The following is a 19,220-nucleotide window of genomic DNA, read 5'->3' as shown; positions in this document are numbered from 1 at the left end:
TATATATATATATATATATATATATATATATATATATATATATATATATTTATATATTGATTGATGCTTTGGTTTACATTCTTTTAAATAACAATACTAAAAGTTATGGACTCCATTTTATGAACACTGTATTCCTCCTTGAATACAATGTTTACACAATGGACTGAACAATATTAGATTTGCACATATATTTTTCAGTAATTATAGATGCTTCAGAAGATAGACTTTAAATAACAATTAAAAATTGAATTTTGTAATATAAATACTGAAATCCATTAATAATTACTGCATTTCAGGCACATTATTTCATCACTACAGCCAAAAACTCTTCATAACACTTAAAATTAGAGAATAATAATTTTATATGAAAAGAGGTAACAAATTTCTTACTAATGACATGATTCATAAAATTTTAACTATTAGGATTCTATAATCTTGAATAACAATATTAATTTACTTTTATATTTCTCAAGATCTTAAAAACTTCTAGCCTATGTCTTCGAGAGTATTGTTCTGAGCACCTATAGAGAGTATTGACTAGAACTTCAAATAACAATTTCAGCTCTTCAAATAAATATATTACATATATGAGAGGTACCTACAGAACCTCAAGGAATGTATTTTGATCCTGAATGAAAATATTTTTATGTTCCTGAGGAAAACTATGAATATGAATTAGTTCAGAGACATTTAACAGAACAGGTTTCTTAATCCACAAGAACAAATGTTTTGATATTAAACTATAATTTTAGACCTTTGATAAGCAGTCTGTAATCATTGAAAATCATCTGATAATTTCATGTAAAAAGCTTTAGACCATTAGAAGCTGAATTTTGATTTGAGTGAAATGTAGACAAGTATTCTGTTAGCTATGAGCATCCCATGATTATTCCTATTCTCTGAATATAAACAAGGAGTCTGGAAGAGAAGCAGCTTGAAACCATTGCTTCAAGCACTACATTACGCAGCAGCATCCCCAGCAGCAGGTGTGCGGGTAATCAGGACAGTGAACTTTATTCTCATAACCATATACCCAAAACTTGCCAGGACCACCTTTAAACCCGTATTCCACCTCCGCCACAGGCACAATGCGCACTTGATGTCTCTGTTAAAAGAATATACATATTAGAATATTAATCACATGGTTTAAATGGCTTCCTACATTAATTTTTTTTCTTGACTGGTTTAAAGAGTTAGTTTGCATTTACTTATGGTGCTACATAGTCTCACTGGCTTGGCACCTTCTTTTGATACTTACAGTACTTGCATTTACGTAATTTGATTTAGACTATGAAAACCGTATGATACTAGTAAGTGCTGTGCAATAAGCTTCATATGAAGAAAGATTAACAAAGCTTAAGTTGTATTCACTGGAAAGGCGAAGAGTTAGGGGTGACATGATAGAGGTTTACAAGTGGGTGAATGGACATAACAAAGGGGATATTAATAGGGTATTAAAAGTATCAACACAAGACAGAACACGAAACAATGGGTATAAATTGGATAAGTTTAGATTTAGAAAAGACTTGGGTAAATACTGGTTCAGTAACAGGGTTGTTGATTTGTGGAACCAATTGCCGCGTAACATTGTGGAGGTGGGGTCCCTCGATTGTTTCAAGCATGGGTTGGACATGTATATGAGTGGGATTGGGTGGTTATAAATAGGAGCTGCCTCGTATGGGCCAACAGGCCTTCTGCAGTTGCCTTTGTTCTTATGTTCTTATGTTAAGCAGATTATTAAAAGACATGGTCCAAAAGCAAATACAGTACAATATTCCCCCTAATGGCAGACTCAGTTTTGAATGGGCCATCTGGCTACACCACACAAAGGAGAGGAGTTAAAACAATATTCAAAATCTGTACAAAATAGTCTTAGGTCAGAGAAATTGCTGACCTGGAGAGCGTGCAGAGATCCTTTACTGCTAGAATCCACTAAGTAAAACATATAAACTATTGGGACCGACTAAAGAGCCTAAATCTGTACTCCCTTGAGCGCAGGCGGGAGAGATACATAATAATTTACACGTGGAAAATATTAGATGGGCTGGTCCCAAACCTGCACACAGAAATAATATCACACGAGACCAGAAGACATGGCAGGATGTGCAGAATACCCCCGTTGAAAAGCAGAGGTGCAACAGGTACTCTGAGAGAGAGCTCTATCAACATCAGAGGCCCAAGACTGTTCAACACGCTTCCGCTACACATAAGGGGCATAACTGCCAATCCTCTCACAGTGTTCAACAGAGAACTGGATAAGCACCTCCAAAGGATACCTGATCAACCAGGCTGTGACTCATATGTCAGGCTGCGAGCAGCCGCATCCAACAGCCTGGTTGATCAGTCCAGCAACCAGGAGGCCTGGTCGACGACCGGGCCGCGGGGACGCTAAGCCCCAGAAGCACCTCAAGGTAACCTCAAGGTAAGGTATGTGGAGAGCTAGTGTCACAATTGATATGTTTGTCCTGCATACTGCCCCCATCCAGTGGGCAGCGGTGGATAGGTTACAATCACTTAGTTACTACCTACAGTTAGCAAACTGGGGATATTTGGCTAAAATTTCTGGTAGCGGATCATTTTGAATGAAATATTTACACATTGTTGGAACATTTGTTATAGAATTGTCTCTGAATTCACGTATCTTTTTGCACTCCATCACATAGTAATGGAGGGTGTGCGAATAATTTTGTTGACACAGTTTACATTTGGTCAGGTCTACATCAGTAGATAATGCGAATTCCCAGAGATGCTTGTAACCGAGTCTAAGCCGAGCAGTAGTAACATCTAGAAGTCTGCTGATTTTATTGGATGAACCATAGATGTGTGGCTCCTAGTCAAATGTAACACGAACGAGAAGCAACAGGTTCAAGCTCAACAAGCCACAATGTAGGACAGAAAACAGATGCTTTTTCACCCATACATACTTGTACATATTTGTACAGCCACTAGTACCCATAGCGTTTTGGGCAGGTCCCTGGAATACGATCTCTGCCACGAAGAATCGTTTTTACAACCAAGTACTCGTTATACTGTTGAGTTAAACAGAGGCTACAGTTAAGGATTTGCACCCAGTAAATCCTCCCCGGCCAGGATACGAACCAATGACAAAGCGCTCGCGGAACGCCAGGCGAGTGTCTTACCACTACACCATGAAGACTGGTGGTTGTTAACCCGTGGAACCACCTTCCCGCCTTAGGCATTAACGCCAAAACTCTGCTGGGTTTTAAAATACAGATAGAAAAGATCATCCGGGCAAATGAGGGGTGGGGGGGGGGGACCTTTAACAAGCCACCAGCTTCCTGTTCTTGTCAAGAACTTCCTGTAATACTGAGGGCCACTAGTATTAGTGGCCCTCAGGTAAATTCAGATTGTTTGGTCCTCACACGAGCTCTCCCCTCATATAGAGATCCTTTGTATTATAGAGATCCTTTGTATTATAGAGATCCTTTGTATGACCTGCCTCTACTGAGGAAACGTGTTGAACATCCAGCTCTCCACATTGCCTTGGGAACGATAATATCCTCCCTTATCCTTTCTCCTTTGCAAAGACCTTGCCTCTAGTTTTTCATGGATGTAGTGATTACCATCTACTATTGTGCATCTATGTTCTTCTGGTGCATTATCCAATGGAGGTCCTACAAGCAAGGCCAGGCAAACAGCCAAGGGAACTGAGGGCACACTGTCAATGTATTCCCTACTCACTAGAACCTTCCAGTCCTGTGTATGCTTGTCACACGCACCTCGTGACCTGATGCTAACTCTGTCAGTCATGCACACAGAAATAACATCACATGAGACCAGAAGACATGGCAGGATGTGCAGAATACCCCCGTTGAAAAACAGAGGTGCAACTGGTACTCTGAGAGAGAACTCTATCAACATCAGAGGTCCGAGACTGTTCAACACACATAAGGGGCATAACTGGCCGACCCCTCCCAGTGTTCAAGAGAGAACTGGATAAGCACCTCCAAAGGATACCTGATCAACCAGGCTGTGACTTGTACGTCAGGCTGCGAGCAGCCGCGTCCAACAGCCTGGTTGATCAGTCCAGCAACCAGGAGGCCTGGTCGACGACCGGGCCGCGGGGACGCTAAGCCCCGGAAGCACCTCAAGGTAACCTCAAGGTAGGTCACACCAATGCTTCCTTAGGCTGAAGGTTGCCTCACCATCTGGATGGAATTTCCAGTCTCCCAATTTGGTAAGTCTGATATGCTGAGGAGGATGCCTACCCACTTCCTGGAGCTATATAACACTCAAGAGATGTTTTCTAGTTTTCACCAACAGTTCACACACTATGGAACTATAGACACTCCTTTGATCCCAGGTGTGATTTATTTTCAGCAATTATCTGTGTGTCAAACATATAACAGAGTCTTTCACCTGATCATGCAAACCTGGCAGGCAACATTGGTTGGTGACTCTACCTTGGGACATTGTGCTAAATCAGTGTTAAACTTTCTTGCCTCCTGCCATCTTTCTGTCTTTTATCATTTGGCAGAGTAGATCCATACAGAGATTTTGAGGTACTGTATCTGGAAGTTCGTACTTGGCATCTCACTGTCCACTGTACACCATGGCAATAACAACATGGACACTGCAGTATACTTGCCCCATGTTTCACACACATTTCTGGAGCTTCTTATGAAACCCTACGAGTTTCCAGATGCTATATACGACCTTGTGGTATAAAGATCTTCTATCTCTGCCTGCAACCCATTTATATCACACAAATTGGTGCGACTGCCTCTAAGCCCTTGGGCGAAGCATCAGAAGCTCTATCTTGATTCTCGAAATCAAAGCTGGTGGTACACCTCTACCGGCTAGGCCTTCTGGACTCGAACTCCCAGTTGTATCCAGGTCAAGAGGAACCGGTGGAAAATTTCTTGCTTCCCTGTCAAAGGCTCAATGCTCGTTGGGCACATTACTGTTGTGACTTGTTTCTCTTTCAAATTGCTGTTTTTTTTTTTTTTTTTTTTTTTTTTTAAATATATACAAGAGTTGTTACATTCTTGTACAGCCACTAGTACGCGTAGCGTTTCGGGCAGGTCCCTGGAATACGATCCCCTGCCGCAAAGAATCGTTTTTTCATCCAAGTACACATTTTACTGTTGCGTTAAACAGAGGCTACAGTTAAGGAATTGCGCCCAGTAAATCCTCCCCGGCCAGGATACGAACCCATGACATAGCGCTCGCGGAACGCCAGGCGAGTGTCTTACCATTACACCACGGATACTGACATTCTTTTTTCATTATTTTCATTCATTTTTAGAAGAATTTTCATTCTTCTCAACGAATGGCCTGGATAAAGTCATTATTCCATGAGACCATTAGTCTTGCAGGCAACTTGTAGATATGTGTACACCGAGCAGCACAAGTCCATAGGGTGCCCCTACTAGGGCATCGGGATTGTTCACCTATGCCTGGATTGATGGGGTACATAAGGCACTGTGCTGAACCTACTCTCCACAATAAGAACATTACCAGTCCTTAGTACTGGAATGTTCAGAATAAACACTTTGATATAAATTATATAATTTACTAGTGTTTCAAGTCTTTGAGAACTATAATGGGATTAACAAGATATGACTTTACATTCATGATCAAATGCACACTGTCAATAGTTATTATACATGTGCCCTCTCCATTATAGTGTACCAGCTCTCATTTTAGTATCATTCTGCTGTGGTTCTAATTTTTAATATACATCTGTACTGCATTTGTTTGCTACACCTAAAATACTTTGTATATACATGGAAGGTTACCTGTTCCTGGAAGATTACCTGTGCATATATGCGCTCATCGTGAAAAGCATTCTTGTGGTTGTTGACAAGCTGTGCAGAAGCCAGATTAATGGTGTTGTCTGGAAACTGTGTCAGGGGAAATATGCGGGTTCCTTCCTCTTCAAAGGCCACCTGACCTGATACTTCTTTTACCAGTGCCTCAGGCAGGCCACCCTTCCTTACAATGTGTTCAGATGTATTCACTTTCCTGCAAAGATTGCAAGTTGTTAAATGATATGGTGACAATGTTTGCACATTCACTAAATATAGTCTTCACATTAGCTATGAAACTCATAAGCATTATCTTAAGCACCTTGGGCAATGTTGGTGATGGATGCAAATTATGAATTTTGTACAGTACTATATAATAAAAAGGTAATATTCCCAAGGTCATATTGAATTTGATCTCTAATAACGAAATTACAGCTAGTGTGTGGTAACACCGACTCCTCATGGTTAATGGTTTGAGAAGGTAAAGACTGTGTATATTTTTCTTGAGTGCATGTATGAGTCCAGAATACACAGGAAGATATTAGTAATAATATCATAACTCCTATGAAAGAGGGAGAGTTTGTAGTACCTGATTTGCTAGGGATGTATACAAGTTATCATGGATTAGCTAAGAGTCTTAGAGAGCAAAAAAGTTGTGTTTTTCCACAGCATTTTCCGGACTTCTGTTTAAAATCAAGGACTGTGTCTACTCTTCGATAACTCTGAGTATGTTCCAATGTTATCAATGTGGTACTGTTTCAATTATGTAGGATATTAGTGTAGGAAGGAAGGGGGGGGGGGTAGAATAGACATGTGTAATCCAGGCTGGCAGCCTGCATATGTTTTGGTGCAGTTGCCCAATTGTGACCAAATGGTCATGAAGATCCTATGTCTCATATTCATATATATATATACATATATATATATATATATATATATATATATATATATATATATATATATATATATATATATATATATATATATATATATATATATATATATACTGTATATATATATATATATATATATATATATATATATACTGTATATATATATATATATATATATATATATATATATATATATATATATATATATATATATATATATATATATATATATATATATATATATATATAAAACTGCATTTCATGCTGTGTGTTTACAATTAGACCAATAGTGAAGAATCTGCTGCAATTAATTGGTGATGCTTTCATTTGTGTATTATTAATGGTGGAAGTGGAAACTTCACTTTGTGCTTTTTTCCGTACGTATTTGAAAAGGTTGTCATATGTATATACAGTGACTGGAGATTATTGTGCACACATTTTATTATTTGATGTATTAATCTGTAACAGAGAATTAGTTATTGTGTTTGTTTTAATATGACATTGTGTGATCTATTCAGAAGATAATTCATAGTTCTTATTTTTTAAAGTCAATGCCTCCTTGCAGCATCTTAAAGTAAATAACTATAAATCACTATGAATGCTAATAATGAGCAATCAGAACTATAACAAATACTGTTTGCAAACAACACACAGCCCTTCTGTTGAAATCCGCAAATATACTAAACATACACTCACTGATATCCCAGTTGGATACAAGTGGTATCTCTGTGGGACCCTCTTTTTATTATGGGGTATTGACAGTTGAACTCCAGTCTTCCTCTTCTGTGGTCGTGTGTTCGAGGCTCGAATGATGTAAGTAGGAAAGGGAGGAGCACATCACCTGCAAAGGTTTAAGTACTCCCAGGTCAAGCGAGGTAACTAAGCCCCGCCCCCAATGTGGGTAAACAGAAGAAACGTGTGTTCTACCCCTCTGAAAAGGGTACATCTTTTCAACACATTTGATCTCTGAGAAATAATTGATCCCCTCAGTAAACATGCAATGGTGTTAAACTCGGATTAATTCTGACCCAAAATGTACTAGTCCTGACCCACCATGTGATAGTGAGGCGGATGAAACAGCGGATCTGGCCATAGCTGTCACAAGGGGGGCAGGCAACACGACCCTTGGCATTGCACTTTAGGCAATCCTGGCGGCCGTGACCGTGGGTGGAGGACTGGCAGTAGAAGCAGCGTTCCTTGTACCCCGATGAGTCTGTGTACCAGCCGTCGCCATGACAGGAGAGGCAGCGCGTCTGTGGAAGAAGGAAGGGTCAGGACTCCTGAGCCAATAGTGTAGATAAAGATTATTGTGTATCTGTGAGTGTGGGGAGGGTACACCATATTGGTCAGAGGACACAGGCCAGAGTTATTACTTCTTAGAGGGCATTACATTAATATAAATAACAGGTGACAATTGGAGACTCAGATGTTTGCAATACCAGTAAATGTATACCTAACTAAATGTAAAATATGTCGGCAAAACTATTCCCATACACACTATCACTATGGAAGAGAGTGCGAAAAAATACTTTAATTTGGGGGATAACTCGAAAACAAACTTAAGAAATGTGTAAATATTTCATTCAAAATGCTCTAGTACCAGAAATTGTAGCCAAATATCCCCCAGTTTGCTAATTGTAGGTAGTAAATGTGGGTGATTGTATCCTTACCACCACTGCCCACTGGATGGGGGTAATGAGCATGAGCAAATCATATTATGAAACCAGCTCACTGCATATGTAAACGATAAATATATAAAAACCAAATGTGTATGAATACTCTCTGGCTCTCTGTCCTCCGACACAGTGAATTATTAATTATGTATATCTGGTGTGACGTTCATCCATATAGGAAGACTTTCAAAATGGGATTAGAACATAGGAATAAGCCTTTGTAAGTGAACATAGCACAAGAGAATATGTGGAATGGGTATACGTTTAGTATGCTTAGGGATGTGAAGAGGCTGTGTGTTGTATAAGGACATTAATTGTTATACAGTAGTTCTAATAGTTAATTGTTGCCGAGTGATGATGGGCTTGGGGTAGTTTGTAGAGGTTGAACCCAATGCACAGATTGCCTAAGTTAGATAGGGATAGATGTGTGGGGAGTACAGTGTGAGAAGAACAAAGTGGGGAAGATACTACTGTACAGTATCTGATTCTGACAGTACATAACTTTGGTTTTATATTATTATTATTTATATATATATATATATATATATATATATATATATATATATATATATATATATATATATATATATATATATATATATATATATATATATATATATATATATATATAACTAGACTAGTCACTAGTTTAAGGAGAGAGAGAGAGAGAGAGAGAGAGACAGAGACAGAGAGAGAGACAGAGACAGAGACAGAGACAGAGACAGAGACAGAGACAGAGACACAGAGAGAGAGAGAGACACAGAGAGAGAGAGAGACACAGAGAGAGAGACACAGAGAGAGAGAGAGACACAGAGAGAGAGACACAGAGAGAGAGAGAGACACAGAGAGAGAGACACAGAGAGAGAGAGAGAGAGAGAGAGAGAGAGAGAGAGAGAGAGAGAGAGAGAGAGAGAGAGAGAGAGAGAGAGAGAGAGAGAGAGAGAGAGAGAGAGAGAGAGAGAGAGAGAGAGAGAGAGAGAGAGAGAGAGAGAGAGAGAGAGAGAGAGAGAGAGAGAGAGAGAGAGAGAGAGAGAGAGAGAGAGAGAGAGAGAGAGAGAGAGAGAGAGAGAGAGAGAGAGAGAGAGAGAGAGAGAGAGAGAGAGAGAGAGAGAGAGAGAGAGAGAGAGAGAGAGAGAGAGAGAGAGAGAGAGAGAGAGAGAGAGAGAGAGAGAGAGAGAGAGAGAGAGAGAGAGAGAGAGAGAGAGAGAGAGAGAGAGAGAGAGAGAGAGAGAGAGAGAGAGAGAGAGAGAGAGAGAGAGAGAGAGAGAGAGAGAGAGAGAGAGAGAGAGAGAGAGAGAGAGAGAGAGAGAGAGAGAGAGAGAGAGAGAGAGAGAGAGAGAGAGAGAGAGAGAGAGAGAGAGAGAGAGAGAGAGAGAGAGAGAGAGAGAGAGAGAGAGAGAGAGAGAGAGAGAGAGAGAGAGAGAGAGAGAGAGAGAGAGAGAGAGAGAGAGAGAGAGAGAGAGTGGGTGAGAGTGGGTGAGAGTGGGTGAGAGTGGGTGAGAGTGGGTGAGAGTGGGTGAGAGTGGGTGAGAGTGGGTGAGAGTGGGTGAGAGTGGGTGAGAGTGGGTGAGAGTGGGTGAGAGTGGGTGAGAGTGGGTGAGAGTGGGTGAGAGTGAGGGTGAGAGTGAGGGTGAGAGTGAGGGTGAGGGTGAGGGTGAGGGTGAGAGTGAGGGTGAGAGTGAGGGTGAGAGTGAGGGTGAGAGTGAGGGTGAGAGTGAGGGTGAGAGTGAGGGTGAGAGTGAGGGTGAGAGTGAGGGTGAGAGTGAGGGTGAGGGTGAGAGTGAGGGTGAGAGTGAGGGTGAGAGTGAGGGTGAGAGTGAGGGTGAGAGTGAGGGTGAGAGTGAGGGTGAGAGTGAGGGTGAGAGTGAGGGTGAGAGTGAGGGTGAGAGTGAGGGTGAGAGTGAGGGTGAGAGTGAGGGTGAGAGTGAGGGTGAGAGTGAGGGTGAGAGTGAGGGTGAGAGTGAGGGTGAGAGTGAGGGTGAGAGTGAGGGTGAGAGTGAGGGTGAGAGTGAGGGTGAGTGTGAGGGTGAGTGTGAGGGTGAGAGTGAGGGTGAGTGTGAGGGAGTGAGTGTGAGGGAGTGTGTGTGTGTAATTACCTAAGTGTAGTTACAGGATGAGAGCTACGCTCGTGGTGTCCCATCTTCCCAGCACTCTTTGTCATATAACGCTTTGAAACTACTAACGGTCTTGGCCTCCTGTGTGTGTAATTACCTAAGTGTAATTACCTAAGTGTAGTTACAGGATGAGAGCTACGCTCGTGGTGTCCCGTCTTCCCAGCACTCTTTGTCATATAACGCTTTGAAACTACTGACGGTCTTGGCCTCCACCACCTTCTCACTTAACTTGTTCCAACCGTCTACCACTCTATTTGCGAAGGTGAATTTTCTTATATTTCTTCGGCATCTGTGTTTAGCTAGTTTAAATCTATGGCCTCTTGTTCTTGAAGTTCCAGGTCTCAGGAAGTCTTCCCTGTCGATTTTATCAATTCCTGTTACTATTTTGTACGTAGTGATCATATCACCTCTTTTTCTTCTGTCTTCTAGTTTTGGCATATTTAATGCTTCTAACCTCTCCTCGTAGCTCTTGCCCTTCAGTTCTGGGAGCCACTTAGTAGCATGTCTTTGCACCTTTTCCAGTTTGTTGATGTGCTTCTTAAGATATGGGCACCACACAACAGCTGCATATTCTAGCTTTGGCCTAACAAAAGTCATGAACAATTTCTTTAGTATATCGCCATCCATGTATTTAAATGCAATTCTGAAGTTAGAAAGCATTGCATAGGCTCCTTGCACAATATTCTTAATGTGGTCCTCAGGTGATAGTTTTCTATCTAGAACCACTCCTAGATCTCTTTCTTTATCAGAATTCTTTAAAGATTTCTCACATAATATATAGGTTGTGTGGGGTCTATGTTCTCCTATTCCACATTCCATAACATGACATTTATTAACATTAAATTCCATTTGCCAAGTGGTGCTCCATATACTTATTTTGTCCAGGTCTTCTTGAAGGGCATGACAATCATCTAAATTTCTTATCCTTCCTATTATCTTAGCATCATCAGCAAACATGTTCATATAATTCTGTATACCAACTGGTAGATCATTTATGTACACAATAAACATCACTGGTGCAAGAACTGAACCCTGTGGTACTCCACTTGTGACATTTCTCCATTCCGATACATTGCCTCTGATTACTGCCCTCATTTTTCTATCAGTCAGAAAATTTTTCATCCATGATAGAAGCTTACCTGTCACCCCTCCAATATTTTCCAGTTTCCAGAACAACCTCTTATGTGGAACTCTGTCGAAAGCCTTTTTTAGGTCCAGATAGATGCAGTCAACCCAGCCATCTCTTTCCTGTAATATCTCTGTGGCCCGATCATAGAAACTGAGTAAATTCGATACACAGGATCTTCCTGATCGAAAACCATACTGTCTGTCTGATATTATATCATTTCTCTCCAGGTGTTCTACCCATTTAGTTTTGATTAGCTTTTCCAATACTTTCACTATTACACTTGTCAATGATACAGGTCTATAATTGAGGGGGGTCTTCCCTGCTGCCACTTTTGTAGATTGGAACTATGTTAGCCTGTTTCCACACGTCTGCTACGATTCCTGTACACAGGGATGCCTGAAAGATCAGGTGAAGTGGAATGCTGAGCTCAGATGCACATTCTCTCAGAACCCATGGTGAAACGCCATCTGGGCCAGCTGCTTTGTTCCTCCCGAGCTCCTTTAGCATATTTTCCACTTCATCTCTAGACACCTCTATCCGCTCTATGTTGTTCTCTGGAATTCTTATTGTGTCTGGTTCTCTGAAGATTTCATTTTGTACAAACACACTTTGGAACTTTTCATTTAATGTTTCACACATTTCCCTTTCATTTTCCGTGAATCTGTTTCCCATTTTCAACCTCTGGATATTATCCTTTACCTGCAATTTGTTGTTTATGAATTTGTAGAATAGGCCCGGTTCTGTTTTACATTTATCTGCTATCCCTTTTTCAAAATTTCTTTCTGCCTCTCTCCTTACTGCTGTATAATTGTTTCTCGCATCTTTGTATCGCTGGTATGTTTGGGGGTTTGGCCTCTTCCTATACCGATTCCATTTTTGTGTCTTTTGGTCTCTTGCCCTCTCACAATTTCTGTCAAACCAATCCTGTTTTCTGGTCCTGCATCTCTGTTTTGGTATGAATGTTTGTGTGCCTTCCTCGTATATTTTTAAAAATTTGGCATACATTTCATTTACTTCCCTGCCTAGCAACAATTCTGTCCAATTACACTCATTAAAAAAATTTTGAAGTTCCCCATAGTTGCCTCTCTTTAAATCGAGTTTATCAACTGTTTCAATGTCCCCATTTTCTTCTAGATGATATCTTAAAGCATATTTAATGTCTAACAGGACGTGATCACTCTTTCCCAAGGGAGGAAGGTACTGGATGTCAAAAATCTCTTCTTCTTTCCTGGTGAATACTAGATCCAGTACTGACGGTATATCTCCTTCCCTCATTCTTGTGGCTTGCTTTATGTGTTGATACAAGAATGTCTCCAGAATGAGGTTCACAAATCTGCATGTCCAAAAGTCCTCCGTTCTTGCTTCATAGGCCTCCCAGTCTATTGCTCTAAAGTTGAAGTCCCCCAGTATCAACAGTCGTGATTTATCTTTATCTGCTTGTACAATAATATCTCTCATGACCATTATGAGGCCCTCTCGTTTGTCATCCAGTTCTTCCTTTGTCCACGTGTTGCTTGCTGGTGGGCTGTAGGTATTTACAATTATCAGGTTATCATCCTGATTCCAGACCTGCAATGCCATTATGTCAATATCTCGAGGGTTTTCAAATATTAACTCTTTTACCTTCAGGTGTTTTTTCACCAGTACAGCCACTCCTCCTCCCTTCCTAGTTTTCCTGTCACGTCTCCAAACTGAGTAGCCTCTTGGGAATATGACTTCATTTATTATATTTCCTTCAAGTTTCGTTTCTGATAATGCAACAATATCTGGGACCCTAAGCTGGATTATATCTTGCAACTCCAAAGTTTTTGACCTCACTCCATCTATGTTGGTATATACAATTTTCAGGAACATGTTCCCTTTTCCTTTGCTCTTTACTCCCCCTTCCACTACTGATCTTGTTGCTTTGTTTTTATGTACCATTTCACAAGCTTTCCAGTCCCTGTCACTTTGTAAAAAAAAGAATTTCTGTCTTCTTCATTTCTATCCCCATTTAGCCGTTTTGCCTCAATTAAGTTCATTTTCAGCTTTTCTCTGTCTTCCTTGGAGAGGTCTTGTCTTATTGACCAAGATTTGCCAACCTCATCACTCTGCAGTTTCCTGGCATTTCTTAGCACTTCCATCATGTTTTTCACTCCATTAAAGGTCACCCTTAAGGGGCGGTTCTTTTCTTTCTCATATTTTCCTATTCTTCTAAAATCACTGACATTTTCCTTTGAGCCTTCTCCTAAACCTACTATTTTCTCTATGATTTTCATCTCTTCTGCCGCTCGGTCCACCCTGGATGAAATTTCCTTCTCTAAACATCCAAAAATGATTATGGACTTAGTTCTATCTGCAGTGTTTTGTACCAGTTTACTGTTGGTAACCAGTTCTTTCCTAATTGCTTGCCTAATTTCTGCTTCTTGTTGGTCATTTCTGGTTTTGACTTCCGAACACACTTCTTTGATAGTCTCTTTCTCTTTTACAACTTGAGCATATGTCGCTTTTATTTCTTCTTTATACTTTTCTAGTTCTTTATTCACCTCCTCTATGTGAGTTGTCAGTGAAGTTTCCAGTTGGAGATCCTTACCTAACTCTATGTTAGCCCTTAGGCTTGCTTGGAGTTGTTCACCATATGAGTCTATTTTCTTGTTTATTTCTTCAAAGTCACCACACTTCACTTTCCATGCCTCATTTTCTTTCACTAGTTCCTTGATTTGCTCCTCCTGATTTGTTACCTTGTCTGTTAATGCAGTAATAATCTTACCTTGTTGAAGCATACTCCCTTTTAGAGTGCAAAGCTCACTCCAAAGAGCTCCATTGTCCTCTTCTAATTTAAGCACTTTTTCTTCATACTTCATTTGCATGTCCTCAATTATCTCTAACCTGCCAAGAACACCTCCTTTCCTTATATCTTGTGTTGAGAATCCTTTGAAACCATCATCTGATGGTGTGTCTACCTTCTCAGTGGGGGTGGTGGCGGCGGCCATCTTTGATTTTGTTCTAGACCAAAACAAACTTTTCCACTCGGCTATTTTCACTCAGTTTTACTTGTTTATTGTATTTTATTTGCTTTTACTCTTCCCAGAACCTTTATGTAACCTGGGACACCACTATAGCCCTCAACCTGTTCCCAATACTTAGGTAATTCGATATTTCCAGGAGCTTGCTGCAGTGTGACTTCTGCCTCCTCCAGCTTCACCTCACCTCCCTTCTCACCTCACCTCACACTTCACACACCTCACAGTGTGTGTGTGTGTGTGTGTGTGTGTGTTTACTAGTTGTGTTTTTGCGGGGGCAAAAGAGAGCTTTGAAAGAAAGAGCTTTGCTCTTTCGGCCCGCCTCTCAACTGTCAATCAACTGTTTACTAACTACTTTTTTTTTTTTTTTTTTTTTTTCCCACACCACACACACACACACACACACACACCAGGAAACAGCCCGTGACAGCTGACTAACTCCCAGGTACCTATTTACTGCTAGGTAACAGGGGCACTTAGGGTGAAAGAAACTTTGCCCATTTGTTTCTGCCTCGTGCGGGAATCGAACCCGTGCCACAGAATTACGAGTCCTGCGCGCTATCCACCAGGCTACGAGGCCCCTTTGTGTGTGTGTGTGTGTGTGTGTGTGTGTGTGTGTGTGTGTGTGTGTGTGCGCGTGTGTGTGTGTACTCACCTAGTTGTACTCACCTAGTTGTACTCACCTAGTTGTGCTTGCGGGGGTTGAGCTCTGGCTCTTTGGTCCCGCCTCTCAACCGTCAATCAACAGGTGTACAGGTTCCTGAGACAATTTGTGTGTGTGTGTGTGTGTGTGTGTGTGTGTGTGTGTGTGTGTGTGTGTGTGTGAGTGAGTGAGTGAGTGAGTGAGTGAGTGAGTGAGTGAGTGAATGAGTGAGAGATGTGACAAAGGCTATAGGCCCAGATAGAATCTCCCCTTGGATACTAAAGGAAGGAGCAGAAGAACTGTGCCTGCCACTCTCCATAGTGTATAACAAATCAATGGCAACAGGGGAACTGCCAGAAATTTGGAAAGCAGCTAACGTAATCCCGATATACAAGAAAGGGGATAGACAGGAGGCACTGAACTACAGGCCAGTGTACCTAACCTGTATACCATGCAAGCTGATGGAGAAGATTGTGCGAAGAAAGGTAGTGAAACATCTGGAGCGAAAGAACTTTGTAACACAGCATCAACATGGGTTCGGGGATGGCAAGTCCTGCCTCACAGGGTTACTTGAATTCTACGACCAGGCAAGAAAGAGAAGGGTGGGCAGACTGCATATTTTTCGGTTGTCAGAAAGCCTTCAATACAATACCACACAAGAGGCTAGTGAAAAAGCTGGAGATGCAGGCTGGAGTGAAAGGGAAGGTACTCCATTGGATAAAGGAGTACCTAAGCAACAGGAGACAACGAGTCAATGTGAGGGGTGAGGTCTCAGATTAGGGAGACGTTACAAGTGGAGTCCCACAGGGTTCAGTCCTTGGACCTATACTGTTTCTGATATATGTAAATGATCTCCCAGAGGGCATAGGCTCGTTTCTTTCAATGTTTGCTGATGATGCAAAAATTATGAGGAGGATTGAAACAGAGGATGATAGCAGGAGGCTACAAAATGACCTAGACAGACTGAGTGAATGGTCCAACAAATGGCTGTTAAAGTTCAACCCGAGTAAATGCAAAGTAATGAAACTAGGCGGTGGAAACAGGAGGCCAGACACAGGATACAGAATAGGAGATGAAGTACTTAATGAAACGGACAGAGAGAAAGATCTAGGAGTTGATATCACACCAAACCTGTCTCCTGAAGCCCACAAAAAGAATAACGTCTGTGGCATATGCGAGGCTGGCTAACATCAGAATAGTCTTCAGGAACCTGTGTAAGGAATCATTCAGAATCTTGTATACCACATATGTAAGACCAATCCTGGAGTATGCGGCCCCAGCATGGAACCCGTACTTTGTCAAGCACAAGACGAAGCTGGAAAAAGTTCAGAGGTATGCCACTAGACTAGTCCCAGAACTAAGAGGCATGAGTTACAAGGAAAGGCTGCGGGAAATGCACCTTACGACACTGGAAGACAGAAGAGTAAGGGGGAGACATGATCACTACCTACAAAATCCTCAGGGGAATCGACCGGGTAGACAAGGATAAACTATTCAACACTGGAGGGACGCGAACAAAGGGACACAGGTGGAATCTGAGTACCCAAATGAGCCATAGGGATGTTAGAAAGAACTTTTTCAGTGTCAGAGTAGTTAACAGACGGAATGCATTAGGAAGTGATGTGGTGGAGGCTGACTCCATACACAGTTTCAAATGTAGATATGACAGAGCCCAGTAGGCTCAGGAATCTGTACACCAGTTGATTAACAGTTTAGAGGTGGGACCAAGAAGCCAAAGCTCAACCCCCGCAAGCACAAATAGGCGAGTACAAATAGGTGAGTACACACACACACACACTGCTCCCACACACAAGTGGCTCCAAGAACTGAAGGGCAAGAGCTACGAGGAGAGGTTAGAGTCATTAAATATGCAAAAACTAGTAGAAGAAAAAGAGGAGATATGATCGCTACTTTCAAAATAGTAACAGGAATCGATAAAATTAATAGGGAAGAATTCCCAAGACCCGGAACTTCAAGAACAAGAGGCCATAGATTTAAACTAACGAAACAAAGCTGCCGTAGAATTATAAGAAAATTCACTTTTGTAAACAGAGTGGTAGACGGTTGGAACAAGTTAGGTGAGGTGGAGGCCAAAACCGTCAGTGGTTTCAAAGCGTTATATGACAAAGATTGCTGGGAAGACGGGACACCACGAGCGTAGCTCTCATCCTGTAACTACACTTAGGTAATTACAGTACACACTCGCAGAAACACGCAAGCCGATTATATCAGATAGAACTCCACTCGTGAAAGGTTCAAACCTTAGACTGACAGGGGCAATGAATCCCCTTGACAATTCCAGTACTCTGACTGGGCAATTGGGTCATTGGGGGAAATAGCTCAAGCTATCAATGACTTAACTGTCTGGTCGTCATGTGGTCAAAGTACTGGACTTGTCTAAGGGTTTATTGCCCGTCAGTCTAAGGTTTGAATGTTCATAGCGTTTCGAGAAGTCCTTAATCCAAATTTTTCCCCGGAATACAATCCGTCAAATCTTTTATCAAGCTATTTATTTGTATTCCGAACACCCATTCACTACTGGGTGAACACAGGCTACAGTTAAGGATTGGCCAACCCGTCCTCGGAGAAAGTCCATTCCATCCAGTGGTCGACCCCTCGATGCATTCATCAATTTTAACATTTTGTTCACTCCAAACAGAACTTTTCTCAAATATAAATTTAATATTATTACATATTAGCATATTGTGTATATTTAGGCACAGGTTAGGTTTGATGTTTAGGTTCTGTTGGCGATTATTTGTTTTTGTAGTACGTGGGTGAAGCATTTACAGTGTTGTAGTTCGAACAAAAGTCGTCAGCGAAGCAATTGTTCCGGAAATGTTCGGACGTCAGCAGTTGTGAGTCGTGTGTAAACCGTTATTCATTCATAAACAGGGGGTTTGGCGGGTGCATGGAATGGACTTTGGATCTTTCGAGGATGGGCTGGGATTGGCGTCCAGCAAATCCTCCCCGGCCAGGATACGAACCCAGGCAAAAGCGCTTGCGAAACGCCAGGAAAGTGTTACCACTTCGCCACGGGGACTGCAAATAAATTATATACAATAAATACATTTATTGTATGTAAATAAATAAATCAGATTGCCAATATATATTGCGAAGGGCATTTCTAAAGTTGTATACCACTGTTTCGTTGTGTACTCTGAACGTTAATTTGTTGGTTCCGATGGCGTTTTGTTTATGTTTGCTTTGAGGAAAGTAGGACAGTGACAGCACAGGTGTTGGTAGAGGTAAGAGGTAGTGATCAGGGGGCAAACACTAAAGAGTTTGTGGAGGAAACCTGTATATTTATAAACACTGGACTATAAATTTAAGTGTACTATTCTAGAAAATGAGAATGCGATTAATGCTAATTTTCTTTACAAAGTATGCCACCCTAAGTAACCAGCGAAGAGGGGCCTTATTGCATAAAGACTTCATACAAACATGCGAATAACCTGTACACAGGTAAAGGGTAATGTTGGAAGGAGAAGGGGGGGGGGATACACAAGAGGCACTTCTGGGAACACTTCAATACAAGAGGCACTAATGGGAGGGAGATACCACAATGCAAAGAGGCACTCGTGGAAGGGGGCAGATATACACCACCACACAAGGGGCACTCATGGGAGGGGGAGGAGACACCCACACAAGGAACAGTCATCAGTCTTACCTGGAACAGTCGTGGGACGGTACACACACCTCGACACACCACACGTGCATAAAACACTGTAAACTAAGATACCAGCTCCCATTTTTTCTTTCAAGCTCAATTACTACTAAGTTTTAATCTAAGTGTTTTTCCCCATCTCACCTTGCCCGAAACGCTATGCGTACTATAGTGGCTTTAGGTATTGTATGTACTACCTCTATCTCTAAATCAAACAGTTGAATCTTTGTACTGTAATTCTACAACTTTGTATGTACTTTCCTAAATAAATTATTATTATTATTATCTGGGAATTTAACAAACGTGTACCTTCCTAAATAAAAATTAC

General features: G+C 41.3%; 1 protein-coding gene across 3 annotated transcripts in view; it reads right to left on the bottom strand.

The window, feature by feature from the left end:
* Nucleotides 1-850: 850 nt before the first annotated feature.
* Nucleotides 851-19,220, bottom strand: part of LOC123747267 (protein SSUH2 homolog) — a 411,115-nt gene continuing 392,745 nt past the window's right edge. For all 3 annotated transcript variants that reach the window (XM_069319781.1, XM_069319779.1, XM_069319778.1), the window contains exons 5-7: nt 7,718-7,917; nt 5,781-5,988; nt 851-1,105 (exon numbers count right to left, since the gene is read on the bottom strand). In XM_069319781.1, the coding sequence (XP_069175882.1) occupies nt 956-1,105; nt 5,781-5,988; nt 7,718-7,917 (558 nt within the window). In that variant the 3' untranslated portion in view covers nt 851-955. The remainder of the gene's footprint in view (nt 1,106-5,780; nt 5,989-7,717; nt 7,918-19,220) is intronic.

Source organism: Procambarus clarkii, chromosome 94, assembly GCF_040958095.1.
Source record: "Procambarus clarkii isolate CNS0578487 chromosome 94, FALCON_Pclarkii_2.0, whole genome shotgun sequence".
NCBI classification, from domain to species: Eukaryota; Metazoa; Arthropoda; class Malacostraca; order Decapoda; family Cambaridae; genus Procambarus; species Procambarus clarkii.
Note: the sequence above shows the minus strand (reverse complement) of the source record. Positions and strands in the feature narration are given on the sequence as shown.